Source organism: Juglans microcarpa x Juglans regia, chromosome 6D (genome assembly GCF_004785595.1).
Source record: "Juglans microcarpa x Juglans regia isolate MS1-56 chromosome 6D, Jm3101_v1.0, whole genome shotgun sequence".
In the NCBI taxonomy this organism is placed as follows: Eukaryota; Viridiplantae; Streptophyta; class Magnoliopsida; order Fagales; family Juglandaceae; genus Juglans; species Juglans microcarpa x Juglans regia.
This window is the reverse complement of record NC_054604.1, coordinates 88,289-103,032: the sequence shown is the minus strand read 5'-3', so window position 1 is coordinate 103,032 and position 14,744 is coordinate 88,289. Positions and strand designations below refer to the sequence as shown.

At 38.1% G+C, this 14,744-nt stretch overlaps 1 protein-coding gene across 1 annotated transcript; it reads right to left on the bottom strand.

The window, feature by feature from the left end:
• Positions 1 to 5,351: 5,351 nt before the first annotated feature.
• Positions 5,352 to 13,932, bottom strand: LOC121234302 (ribonuclease TUDOR 1-like). Its single transcript, XM_041130193.1, has 17 exons — positions 13,674 to 13,932; positions 13,159 to 13,327; positions 12,550 to 12,624; positions 12,335 to 12,448; positions 12,142 to 12,246; positions 11,183 to 11,389; positions 10,844 to 11,059; positions 10,651 to 10,758; positions 9,854 to 10,024; positions 9,569 to 9,766; positions 9,126 to 9,488; positions 8,808 to 9,038; positions 8,538 to 8,726; positions 8,348 to 8,425; positions 8,069 to 8,263; positions 6,143 to 6,520; positions 5,352 to 5,763 (listed from the first exon to the last, which is right to left on the bottom strand). Exons 2-17 carry the CDS (start codon positions 13,315 to 13,317, stop codon positions 5,575 to 5,577), a joined length of 2,976 nt encoding a protein of 991 aa, XP_040986127.1. The 5' UTR covers positions 13,318 to 13,327; positions 13,674 to 13,932; the 3' UTR covers positions 5,352 to 5,574.
• Positions 13,933 to 14,744: the final 812 nt, after the last annotated feature.

The following is a 14,744-nucleotide window of genomic DNA, read 5'->3' as shown; positions in this document are numbered from 1 at the left end:
GAAGGTAATGAGGTTACCCATAGTTTAGCCAAATTAGGCTTGTCTCTAGATACAGAAAGGATGTGGATGGAATGTGTCCCACCTGAAAGTGTTCAGAAATTTGTAAAGGATAAATACTGTAACCATATGAATACCATATGAAAGGAAAGATATACAAGGTTTATTTAAAAAAAAAAAAAAATCCTAGTCAATTTTTATTCTTTTCTAGTACAATTAAAGGCTTAATAACTCTGATTGCTTTTCCTCCCATAGGCTTAATAATTCTCTTCTGGTCAGTATTTTAATAACTCTCGTAAGTTTTCCGAGTGAATGAAAATTTAAGACTAAGGGATGTTTGGAGAATGAGATGAGATGATAATTTTATGAATAGTATAAGATGATTTGTGAATAGTAATAAGATAGTTTGAGTTAAGTATTTATTGAGTTTTGGAAAAAAGAGAAAGAAAAAGTTGAATAAAAAATATTATAAAGTTAAAATATTGTTGAAATATAATTTTTTTAATATAATTTTTGTTTTAGGATTTGAAAAAGTTGAATTATTATTATTTTTGTTTAAAAAATTGAAAAAGTTGTAATGATTGGTTTGGAAGTATTTGTATTTGAATCGTATTTAGAATAAAAACAAGATGGGATGAGATGATATGAAATTAATTTCCAAACATCCCATACAATTATACTTTTTTGTTAAGTATTGCACCAGCCTGTAAAACGAGGGTATAATTATATTTTGAGAAATGATAGTATGCCTCCTCATTTTGCCCCCTCATTTTTCCTGCTCATATATTTAATTTTTTTTCTTTTAATTTTTTTTTTTTGCTTAATGGTTAAGGAATTGATTATTAGTGTATTGGTATTTTTTTTATTTTTTAAAATATTTAAATATGTTTAAAAGATATTTGAAAAAAAAAAAAGAAGCAAAGTGCAAATTGCGGCACACAAAGCGGGCATGCCCAGGCGGCATAGTAGCACTGCTCTTATATTTTTTCTATTTCATTCCATTCCCTCGTCCGTCCCAAAGAAGTTGTAAGACAATGCAAGTGCGGGTTAATCACGCGTGTATGTGTATATATCCCACTTTAACACTGGTTAGGACAACATTTACGAACCCAATCTTTTTTTGGATTATTATTAAGGAAAATGCCGGTATAATTTCTAAATGTGCCCACTTATATATTTTATTTTATTTTATTTTTTTTAATGATTAAGAAAGTGAGTATTGATGAATTTGTATTTTTTTTAATGATTAAAATTTTTTAAGAAATGCTTGAAAAAAAAATTAATTGCACTAGTGTGCATATTTGTGTACGCCCTAGCGTTGTCCTATTATACTCGCAAGCTGTCAAGAGTTAATTAAGGCATCCAAAGCCTATCAGACTCCGGGAACAACCTCGAATGTACCCTTTTAGGGATCGCAAAGCCTACCAAATCCATCCTGCCGTAATTGTATGTTTGTTTTGCCTATATGGTTTTGATGTTCGTCAAATGTTCTGTATGTTTTTATTTTTTATTTTGAAACAAAGAACCTCGTATATTTCATTACTAAAAAGTCAAAACTAGTACAATTTGACTCCTTTGAAACTTGAAAAAGAATACAATCTGGACAATCATCTATCCATATATGTTCTTGTACGATATCTAAAGCATTTTTTGCTAACAAATGAGCTACCCCATTTCCTTCTCTTCTTATAAACTTCACCTTCCAAGCACTTCTTCCTTTAAACATTGTTTTTATATCCTCAATGCTATGACCTCTAGCAGACAGATCCTCATCTTCATTATTAACAACTTCCACTACAAGTTGAGCATCCCTTCAAAGATGACTCTATTGAAGCCCAATTCAATGCATAAATCCACAGCATACCGCAAGGCTACTGTTTATGCCATGATAGAATCAGAAACTGTGGGTCTTTTGTAACAAGCATAGGCCAATACTTCTCCCTTTTCATTTCTTAAAGCAACTCCCAGCCCCATATTTTGTTTATTGAGAAAGGCGTCTCAATTTGCCTTAATCCATCCTTGTGGAGGCTTCATCCATATCTAACAAAAACTACTTCTTGAAATACCTTCACTCTGTAGCTTAGCTTTGTCCTTTAGTTAAGCCTCTTGAAAGTCTTCAATCACTGCTCATACTGCTCTGATCAATGAATCAAGTCCTCTGAATTTGTCTTAAAAAATAAAGGAATTCCTTCTGAGCCATAGTGACCTCATTAGAACAACCACTAGTTCTAGTTCCTCTATTTTCAATCTCTTCATCAGCTTCTCCCAGAAAACCAGAAAAATATCTTCATTAGCAGACCATTTTTGAATGACTCGAAAAGAAACTGCCCAAACATCCCTAGCAGCAGGGAAATTCCATATAACATGCATTGCAGTTTCTTCACACCCACATATTGGACAAGATGCATTATCCACCACCTTCCATCTCCATAGATTCTTTTTAGTAGCTAAGACATTGTTCCCTAACTTCTATAGAAAATACTAGACCACTCCTGGTACCCTCAAACCCTAAATATTCTTCCATAATAAAACTTTTTTCTGCTCCCTTGAAGTTTCCCCCTTCTGTACTCCTTTCCTCTCTTGGTCCACATAATAGGCATTTCTTACAGTGAAATGACCCTTATTAGAATTCCCCCATATCAACTTATCCTCTGAACCCAGCTTACTTAAAGGGATACAGTAGATTTGTTCAGCCTCTTCCTTCATAAAAATTCCCCTCACCAACTCCTCATTCCATTCTTTTCCACCTTGGTCCAGCAAATCACATACCTTTGCATTTTTGTCCAAAATTCTAACAGGAGATTGGACTTTAAAAGATGATGGGGTATTAAGCCACTTGTGACCCCAAACACGAGCACATTTGCCATTCCCTATCCTCCATCTCAGCCCTTCCTTTAATAATTTCAAAGATCCCCATATACTCCTCCAGATTAAAGAGGGATTGGAGCCCAAGTTTGTATCCAACAGATGCTTGGACTTAAAGTACTTCTTTCTAAAAATTACTGTAACTAGAGAGTTTGGGTTCTAGAAAAATCTCCAAGCCTGTTTGGCTAGTAAGGCTGAGTTAAAACTATCAAGATCTCTAAAGCCCATCCCTCATTTCAACTTGTGAATCCCCAATCTTTCCCAACTTTGCCATTGAATTTTCTTCTCCCCCTTTGCACTGCCCCACCAGAACCTCGAGAACATGGTATTAATATCAAAACATAGATTCTTTGGAAGCTTAAACACACTCATTGTGTACGTGGGTACTGCTTACAGGACAACTTTTATCAATATCTCCTTTCCTGCCATAGATATAAAATTATTTTTCCAGCAGCTTATCTTTTGCCAAATCCTATCTTTGATGCACTTGAAAGTATTATATCTTGATCTTCCCACCGCTGTTGGAAGACCTAAGTATCTTTCATAACATCCACATGCCACCAATCCTCCATCCCTTAAAATAAGCTCCTTATCCTCAACTTTGGTATTTGAACTAAAGAAAATAGAAGTTTTTTCTTTATTCAAAAACTGACCCGAGGCTTTTTCATAGACCTTTAACAAGTCTATAAGCTTCTTCCATTCCTCACACTTGGCCCTACCAAACAAGACACAATCATCTGTAAAAAGTAGGTGATTTATCCTAGTACCCCTTCTAGCCATAGATACCCCTTTTGTTAAGCCCCTTGCATCAGAAAAATTGAGTAGAGCACTTAAGCCTTCTGCACAAATAATAAAAAGGTAAGGGGAGATAGGGTCCCCTTGCCTTAGTCCCTTGTTGGCTTGAGTTTTCTACCAGGTCTCCCATTTATTAGAACTGAATAAGTCATTGTAGAAACACAGCTCATAATCAGTCTTATCCATTTCTCACAAAAACTCAACTGTTTCATCATAGCCTCTAGGAAGCACCACTCAATTCTGTCATAAGCTTTGGACATGTCCAATTTGATGGTCATTGACCAAGTCTTGCCCTTATGCCTTGTCTTCATAGCATGAAGATCCTCATAAGAAACCATTATGTTGTTAGAGATCATCCTCCCTGGGATAAAAGCACTCTGAGTAGGGGAGATGACCACTGCCAAAACCTTCTTTAATCTATTAGCAATGGCTTTAGAGGCAATCTTATACACCACATTACATAGGCTAATAGGTCTGTATTCACTCACCACAGTAGGGTTCTTGACTTTAGGAATAAGTGCTATGTGTGTATAATTCATTAGTTCATTAAAGGGGCCACCATTCAGAAAAGACAAGACAGCTTCACAAACATTTTCCCCCACCACCTGCCAATGATTTTGAAAGAAAAAAAAAACATGCACCTAGCCCATCAAGTCCAGGAGATTTTAAAGGGGCCATTTGTTTTATAGCACTTTCGACTTCTGTTCTAGTAAACACTTTGGAAAGATGCTCATTCATCTCCTCAGTCACTCTAGGCTCCACCACTTTTAGACAATCTTTAAGAACTTCTTGAGTTGGGCAAGTTGAAAGAAACAGCTTTTTAAAATACTCGTTGAAAGCCCCCTTTATGTCATCTTTATTAGTCACCAAAATTCCTTGTTCATTAAAAACTTGAATGATCAGATTCTTCCTCTTCCTCTAACTAGCACAAGCATGAAAAAATTTCATGTTCCTATCTCCATGCTTGTACCAGTTTCTTTTTGCTCTCTACTTCCACTTCAAGTCCTCTTGATCAAGTAGGCTTTCCAGCTCCTTTTGGACCTCTCTAATCTCTTGTATATTATGACTTCCTTCTTTCTACAAATTCTTCAGCAACTCAATTTTAGCAGTAATTTCATGAGTTTTGTTTCTTGTTAAAGCTCTGCTCCACCTCCTCAAACCTTCAGTGCAGCTTCTAATTGACCCTTCTAGCTTCTCAAAAGGTCCCCTTCCCCTAGTTGATTGCTGCCACCCTTCTCTAACCACCCTCTCACAGTCAATTTCAGAAGCCCACCAAGCCTCATATTTAAAAAATCTACTGCCCTTGAAATATGAGTTATTTGTTTGGGAAAAACTCACTAAAACAGGCCTGTGATCAGAACTTCTAGCCACTAGAACCTCCACACTAACTTCCCTTTGTGCTTCAATCCAAGCCTTGTGCTACCGTATGTTTGTCTAAGGCTTGCCACCCCAAGTATGGTTACACCATGTGAAATTGTAATGTTTGTTTGCATAATGAGGTTGCCTGATGTTTAGCACTATTAAGATGAAGTAGCCCAGTCATGCCGTTTTTCCTGGTAGCTTCTGGGTGGAGACTGAACCCCTAACAGAATATCGCCTAGACGAAAAAACGAAAATTGAAATTTTTTAAAGACCGATTTTTTGAACACGGACTTTTAACTTCAAAAGGATAAAAATTGTCTACGATCACAAGGAACCTCGATAACACTCACCTTATTAAGACGCATAAAAAAAAATCGTCCCCACCTATAATAAATTAAAAAAGAAACACAAACAAAACTTTAATTTAAAGCGAGTTTCCGTTATCAATTCTGTTTGCTCGTATGCATAAAAGCAGCCAACCATGGCTAATTAGACTCATCTTAGGATGTGCTTGAGTTGCTAGTTCTTGTAAATGACCTCACATTAATATCAAATTCATCGCCGGCCACCAGCCTTTCTAACAGCAGGCACTGCATCCTCATCATCTGATTGTATATCTCCATATTGCCACATACCCCGCCTAGCAGACCGTGCTTCTTCCTGGAACTTCTCCAAATTGTCAAGGGCCAATTGTCTTTCGTTGTTCTCCCATTTCTTTCTCTTTTCTAGTCTAGCAAGTCCTTCCTGAAAATTCATAAAGCCATGTAAGTGGCATACCTAAGCATCACAAGACTGACTTGTCCGGGGCAAAAGAATAAGCCAAAGCTTGTTCATAATTGAAGCCACAAGGAAAGAGTAAGTCACGAAAAGGTTCTCAGCAATTCAAGACTTCACCAACCTACATGGCTATATATCTCATTTTCAGATGATAAACCGTGTAGAACTGGTTAGCTCAGGCAATGAAATGTACGCGTTAAATCTCTTTCACCAGCATTTTCCATGGCAATGCTGAAATTTGTACTTTTAATTGCATATTTTCCAAATGGAGATAAATACCACAACAGTGTCAAGAGCCTCTATCTTCACAGGAAAACAAAGCAAAGGAGTGGAATACAAGTCAAACCTGAAGCATGGCAGCGTTTATACTGATCTCGGCATCCACAGCCACAAGAGTTACAATAAGAGTTGTTCCAGTTCCCTGTCCTTTGACTTTTCCTCCTGAAGTGTCCCTTTCCTCAACCATGGCCCTGAACTCTTTTGAACTGTTCAATGTATGCTCACTCAGATACAAAGCTGCTTCTTGACCAAAATCCTCCTCCACGCTTGGAACCTTCATGTATGCTAGGCTACATAGTTGAGCAAGACCAGGCGCAGAAGATACGGAAGTATCAAGAGGCCGTAACTGACTGTATGCAACAAACTCTTGATTCCCATAATCAACATAGAAAACTTCAAACTTGTCTTTTGGGGATTCCACGGAACCTCGAGGTGCACTGACAATCTGTACAGGTCAAAAGGAAGAAATTAAGAACAAATAAAAGCATATAAATTGTACTCGTGTATATTTCTCCAGAAAGGAAAAAGGAATTGAAGAGCAAGATGAGGAAAGGTAAATGAAAGAGTTAAGACGGTCCTCAACAAGTTGTATTCTAAATTTCTTCTATTCTACCATTCCTATTCTCAACAATAGGCTCATATAACTTTGACTTGATGTTAGTTCTACTTTAACCTTTCTGACGATTAATGAGCAAAAAGCACCCTTTTCCCGTTAAACACGAAGACCCTTATATTTCAATAGGTAATTTGTGTGCCAATGAAACACATGAAATCCTATTGCCAATTAATATTGAGAAAAAGAGAAAAAAAATGCTAGAAGAGATTATATTTAGCAGCACTTTTTGCTCGATCCCTTCTGTGTTTTGCCCCTTAGGATTCACTTGTGCTTTTATTTCTGAAGATTTGCTTACTGTGGTTCTGTCCTTATAAATTTTCTGATAACTTTTCTGTCCAAAATAATGAAGACGAAATATGTGGCAGTCACTAGCGCTGCCAAATGGAAAGTTTAGTTTTAATTTTTTAAGTAAAAAAAAATCTATTAATAATAATAAATAAATTTTAAGAATAAATTATTTTTGAAATGAAAATAATAAAAAATTCATGGTGGGGAATGGGAGGTTCTCTCCTGTTGACAACCCCACCTTCCCAACCTGGGAAGGGGATGGGGGACCACAAAATTCCAGGTAAGGGGCAGTGGGGGGGTACCATGGGCCACCCTATTTTTCAAAATTTATTTTTATTTTTGAACAAATAAATGTACTCTAAAAATTACTTTTTTGATTTTAATAAAATTTAAAATTTTGTTTCTATTCTTTCTCTTGCACACGTGGTACACATAAAATACGGATAGGGTGAAATTCTGAGGGGGCAGAAGCAAAGGAGTAAATCCTCAAAACACAAAAGCACAAGGGGTGAATCCCCAAACAGAAAGCACAAGGGGTTCAGCCAACAAAACCCTATTTATCATCTTAAACATGTTTCCTATAACATGTCAACAGTGTTTGTTGTCAAAATGCATTTCATCTGGCTTTCCCAGTTCCACCTTTGAGAAGATGCCTAGGCCATGTTTGGTCAAGTCTAATTTTCAAAATTTTTCAGAAAAGATTTTAACTTCAAACCAAACATCTTTCAATTATTGCCAAGATTTCAGTGACAAGTCAAAAAACACAATAAAGAAATTAACTTTTACAAAAACCAACACAAAAATATTCTAAAAACTTATATTTAAACTTTTCGAAAAGGTGCTAGTTTACCAACATGGCCCCAGTTTCCCACTTTTTGCAACATCGTTTTGCACTCCCCATGGCAATTCCTGCAGATTGCCTGGAGAAGCCAACTTAATTGCATGGTAATTAATATACAAGGAATTTATATGGAAACCAAATAGCAAACTGGGTGTTTGCCTCTTAATGTCAGGAAGTAGAGAGAGAGAGAGAGAGAGAGAGAGAGAGAGGTTTTCTGGAGTTAAATGCAACTCATAAAAACAACTAACCATTGCTCTGTTCCAGGAATTGTCACCACTAAACTGAGCAAGGACCATGTCACCCTTTTTAGGATTAAAAGCACCAATCACTGGAGCTTCTTGAAGATTTAAAGAAGCGAGTTGTTGTTGAATTGAGGCAACTTTCTGATCACCAACTGTCTGGACATAAAATTTACCACCACCCAAGACTTCCGTAACCACCACCTAAAAATTTATATCAACGGACTTCATTCAACCTTGTACAAGACATGAAAAGGTCATAACTAGAAAAATTTGTATTCCAATTACCTTTAGCACTTCTTTCTGTTTGCTTTCAACAGCTGCACCATTAGACATTTCTTCCCCTTCAACGTAATTCTCCCAAATCTGCAACACAGTCTCAATATGGTATAATTGGAAGAAGAAATGGACGTACAATAATGAAGGTTCTGCTGCTTCTTTTTTTGATGAGTAAAACAATGAAGGTTCTGCTTCTTACTTTAAGCTTTTGTCTTTTCGCAGATTTCTCAGCTTGGTCAAGAAGGTGAATGTCAGGGATCCTGTCACTGCCAAAGGATGTTTGAAGTTTTGCCAAGCCAGCTTCAAGGAGCGGAACTGCTAGATTTGTCTTTAATTCCCACATGGATCCCAAGAAAGTTCCAGTTCTATCAACAGTTTCGACTTCAATCTACATGGGAGGCACAAATTTATCAAGGCCAGGAAAGCAACCAAGGGACAAATTACCAGGTTCTACGGGGTAAAAAAATACCTCAACATCCCTTTGCATTATCTTTCTTCTCATTAGTGCAATAGCTTCCTCTGAATAGGGCTCATCACGGCCAGGACATCTGACACCGGAGAATGAGAAGGCAATGCTACATGTTTCCTTGGGAATCAACAACTTAAATCGATGACCACTGAGGACATATTCTACAACAGCAGGAATTCTCCTACTCCTTTGCAGAAATGGCAAAAAATCTCTAGCTTTCTTGACTGATGCCTGAATGAACACATTAATAACAGGAACAATAAAAGTACCGAATAGCATAGTGAGCAAAGAATTTAGCACAATCAAATTATTTCTCACCATAAGCAGGTCTGTTACATGCATCACTGGAGGATCCTTGGCTGAATGGATACCTTTCTTCCCAACAATGGAACGAGATTCAGCAGCAAGAAGGGCATCATAATAGTTTGATCTCTCCTCAAAATCCCGATGTCTAATAACAGTGCCAAAGCCACGTGCAACCACAAGCTCAGCAATATTCACACCAGGCTGGCTAACGGAAGTGGGTGGAGCAGGTGATGGGGTATCATCCCCCTCAACCTTAATAGGAGATAATAGGAAAACCGATCCAAAATCCATTACTCTGGAATCTGCAGTCCCAGTTGCAGCTGCAGATCCATCTGCCGTGCTCACTTTCCTAGAATATTCCATTTGAACATTCACCTGAAAAGAAAACACACAATCGATTCTTATATTATTTTAATGTTATAACCAAAATAAGGTGAAATAAGTACTGTTCATACTTGTCGGCCAATAAGTCGTGTCCTTAAAAAGTCCCTTGCTTCACGTGCATAGGGAGCTGGCTTTTCATCTCTGCGAGGATTACCCATTTTTGGACACCTAATGCTTGACAGATTGACTCGCCGCTCTGCTAACGGACTGCCATAAGGGACAGAATCATCAGCCACGATAATGCAGTCCCCACTTACAACCTCCACAACCTGGAAAAATTCAAATGCAGTTTACAATTATTTTACAACATGAATAAAACATAAATTGAGATAAGCAAAGCTGGGACTAGTTACTACCTTTCCTGTAAAATTCTGGTCATGGATTGCCTTTGAATTTGTAGCTGGAGGTACATAGTTTGTCCAGAACTTCAACCTGCTTTTCTTGGCTTGAAGCTCTGCGGCCTTCAGCCTTCGCTTGGCATCCTCCTCCATCATATTTGCACTCCATTCAACAAACTTAGCTAAACCCTAGAGAGAGAGAGAGAGAGAGAGAGAGAGAGGGAGAGAGAGAAGACTTCTATCATTTAGAGAACTCATCTTTTTAAAAACGTCTTCATAGCAACAGCAAGGTAGAAACATCTAGACCATGAGTTAAATTAAGCCCAAAAAAAAAATCATTCCTGTGCACTAAAAGGAAATATAGGCACATTATAGCAATATAGATGGACCACATTCAAATCAAACCTTATAATTGCAATCAGAAGCACTTCCAAACAAATAATCAAAATTAGTGCCACTTTGATAACATCCACTTTAGGGCCATTAATTTCAAGTGGAAAATAACTGGGCAAAAGTTGAACGGTAAACAAAGGCTCATCTTCCCCTACCTTCGAAACCATTACAAAACCATTCAAACATAATCAGCAAAGAGATTTGGAAGCCTTACTCAATATAGCTAATCATGAAGATACATTTTTTTTTTTTATAAGTATCATGAAGATACATTAATGCCAGCTTACTCAATATAGCTAATCAAGAAGCTACACTAATGCCAAGGTGAAGCACCAAACATTACAATTTGTTAATGAACATTACAGTTTTATCACCACACACACACACTCATAATAATAGCAGCGCTAAATGTAAAAACATACGTTTTCAACAAGCTCCAGTGCCAAGTCTTTTGCTAAGTCACCATCAGGGTAGTACACTGATCCAATCAAATTGCTGAATTTGTCAACACCTTCCAAGACAATGCGAACCTATACAAATCCATCTCAATTTAGAAATTTTCAAAAGAAAAGAAACAAAAGTATACAAGATAACTTGTAGAAGCAATCTGTATACATCTCTATTCAAAACACGAAGCTCAGTAAAATATTTGGCTTCAACACCAAATGGATCAGGAGCAACTTCAGCAGATGATGCTGCTGAGACTGCAAGCCTCTGTGCAGATGTTAGAGGGGCTCGAGATTCAGCCAAGACATCTCCACTGCGTTCTTCAGTGTTGACCTCTGTTTCACCAGCACTTTCAGTTACGGCTCTTCTTCCCATGGATGGAGCCTAATATCAAATAAAGATATGACATCTATAAGCAGGAAGCATATTGATACCAGCAAATACGATTGTTAATAGAACAAGATTTTCCACATTGAAAAGATGCAAATCAAAGCAGAGAATGCAGACCTGAATCCCCGCAACAAACACTTGGACAAACTGAAACTCTGGAAGCAGATAGACCCGAACTGTACTACCATCACGAACCTGCTCAACAATACCTTGCATGGGCCTGCCCTTGTTTGTAGCTAACAATCCCATAGCATCCAAGTTGCTAGGATCACCAATAGCAGATGGTGGTAGATTCCTGATGGATGCCTCAGCAGCACCTGGAACCTGCAATCAGAAATGAGGAGACCATGTCTCAATCTCCTTGAACAAGATAAATGCAATTCTATGCTGGTGTTAACCTCATTACAATCCCTCATTTAATTATTAAAGCTAATGCGCAACAGAATCTTTCAGAGAGAGTGGTAGATGATCTAGCAAAATTTGAATTTAGAAATTAATATGCAACTATTTATTTTGAAAAATCTCATGGCTAATTACTTCAATGAGTCCAAACATAAGGAGTGTGCTCTTAAATAACAACCAGATTTCAGGTAATCTAATACAGTCGAGATGCCTAATGCGATCCGATTGGGTTCAAATTGAAGGCAAGTGGCAACAACACAGGGGCAAGGCAACATTATCTGTGCTCGTAGCCACAGCAACCAATTTCTTAAGAGCCCTTCCAAAACAAGTCAGAAACTAAGTTATCAGGATGTATACGACAAATGCCAGACCAACGCCATCCATTGATACCTATATGGCTCATCTGAGATTGATATTATGTTTTCTGGTACAAAATTTCCTATTTTCCCTTGATGATCTAGATGGCCCAAATAATAAAGGACCTAGTCATATAAATGACAACACAAAATCCCAAAGTGTTGCCATTATCACGCAAACAGTACCGTACATCATGCCACTAATCAAATAACAAATGCAGGGGAGAACAGAAATAATAGGCAATACATATATATGTAGAAATGGAAACAATTCAAACTAATATAAAACAAAAGGGGGGAGGGACTAGAAATGTTAACCTTGCTCCATCGGCCAAGACCTTGTTGCTTAGCTTGATCTTCCAGATTTCGCAGCTCTGTCAGGAAAGGGCTTGCTTCTCCTTTCTGCTGACCCTGCTCCCTGACCTGCAGAAAAAGATTCAGCCGATGCTTACATAAGAAATCAAAAGTCAAGTTTTAGCAATATCCCTCTGTCAAAATAAAAAGATATGACCTTTGCCCAGCCTTCAGAAACCACCAGCAAAGCAACATTTTTGTCACCAAGGAAAACAGAGCCAAATTCTCGCCCTATGGATGGTACAGTGTAATCTACTCTGAATGCAACCTCCTGGCAGGATTAATATATTGAATTAGATATAAAAATATGCTTATTCTAAGGAATCTACATTGATTAATCCCATGGCAAATGCAATAATCTCCAAAAGTCACCTTTCCTATAATGAGCTTCCGCAAAAACTCTCTACTGTCCCAGGCAAATGGCTCATCAACACCACCTCTACGGGCCTAGCAATACAATACAGAAATGGAAGACATAGCATGTCAGCAGCAAGTCCAATTTGAAAATCATGTTTGAAAATGGTGTTAACCAAACCAGAATAAAAGTACCAAGAAACGAAAAGATTCAGATAATTCACTTGAAAACGATTAATTAAGTTCCAGTTTTACAATCATGTATGTGTATTTTAAACTCTTAAATGTCAATCAACAAGAACTAATCACATAGGGGAAAAGAATCAATAAATAATGAAAAGAAGCTGATTACAAATAAAATGGTGCAATTATATCAAGAAAACTGCAAAATATTACAGTAGATTATTAAAATCGCAAGTTGGTATTAAAATCGCAAGTTGGTATAAACGTTAGCATCATGGTCATGACACAATCCTACCCAATTTGCATTCGAGCTCGTCCTTCACAAAAAGTAGAGTAACCAAGCCAAGGAGAAGGAAACAGCACGACTTGAAGGAGACCCAGAAACAAGAAAGAATTACATCCAAAAAAATGTTGCGTAGGTCATCAAAACAAAGTAAGGTGTACCAGTCTTGGAGCAATAAGAGATGACAAAGTAAGGGTCTTCTCAGGTGGGAGTCCAGGCCTGCTCGCGGTCATGGCCATAATAACCACGCTGTCTCCCGAAGGAACAGCTTTCACTTTTCCTCTGTACCAACCTGTGTTTCCGGATGTTGATGATGCCATCTCTCAACAGCTAATATCCACAACCAAAAATAATAAGAAAAGAGGTTGAGATAACTGAAATTCACTAAGGAATCTAATTGAAGTAAAATGCTCAAAACAATCTGCAAACGAAATAAAAAAGAGCAAGAAAAGATATTGAAATTCATAATATTGCTTGCGGTGGTTATTGAGAAAATGGCCACATGCATTGATAAAATGTTGGAAGATTGATCGCATTAAGCACATAGAAGAAAGGTCGCTGTGTCATCGAGCAAGCCAATCGACAGTAAAACGCAAATTTTAACCATAATGAGATAATCGAGATGAAAATCTGATTTATCGAGAGATATGGATGAATGGCGTCTTGTAAGTCATACCTTGACCAGATCGGAAGGAGAGAGTCCCTACGCTTTGGATCTATCGAAATAACAAAATCTCGAATCGATCCAAACACAATTGATTTGATGTACCTATAATAAGATGAGAGAGATCGGCAGTATAAGAGGCCCAGGGATGCAAAGCTCTGCTTTGTCGAGGCGTTGGGCGGCGGATCAAGCACGGCAGAGAGAGATGCGGCAAAACAGAGAGAAAAAGAGAGCGAGAAATAAGCTCCAAGGTGCATTTATAAATTTTACAAGAAAAAAAAAAGGAGCATTTATAAATGATGAGCAGATAGACTGACAGTGGATGTACCCCTCATTTTTGGGTAGAATTACTGAAAATACCATAATGTCATCCATAATTCATATTCCAAACAGTATATAGTTCATATTCTTAAGGGCGATGAATAAGGATAAGAACCAGAAGGCATTACTCTCTCGTCTGTCTCCCGAACAAACTCTATGTCTCTCTCTTGAACCCGTCTTTCTCTAAACTCTCGTTACAGATTTGACTAAAGGGGGTGAGAGCTTCGGCTACTTTCCCCCTCCATCCCTCTCTCCCCACCCCCGTCCCCTCTGTGTAATGCTCTATTTTTGTGTTTGTTGTGTTTTTGTAGGCTAAATAAGGGAGAATCGCATATCTGGAACTTTCGGAGACCATAGACTAGCATGCGCCCCTCCATGGCTTTGCCCAGCCGCCAATCGTGAAGACCACCGAAGGCGGTGCCAAACGAAGCGGCGAGTAGCTCACACGCGCGGCCTAAAGTTATCGGAGACGTTCGGTGAGTGGCTATCTCGCACCACCGGGAACCCCTCTGCCGTGGCCACGCGCGGTGCCACTGGGGTCTGTGAGTCCAGAACCTCCAAGATCGGTTGACGATTTTCCTCCCAGAGTGGCGTGTGTCTCCAGCCTCTTGGAGCATTGTCCTTTTCCGTTTTCACAGTAGTTTTTCCATTGTATTTTATTTCTTGTACTGTCTTTCCTTTTAAAAAAAATAAAAATCTAAAAATTTTGTCCCTTCAGACCTTGGTCTGAACGGTGTGTTCCCCCATCTTCGCTTAGGCAGT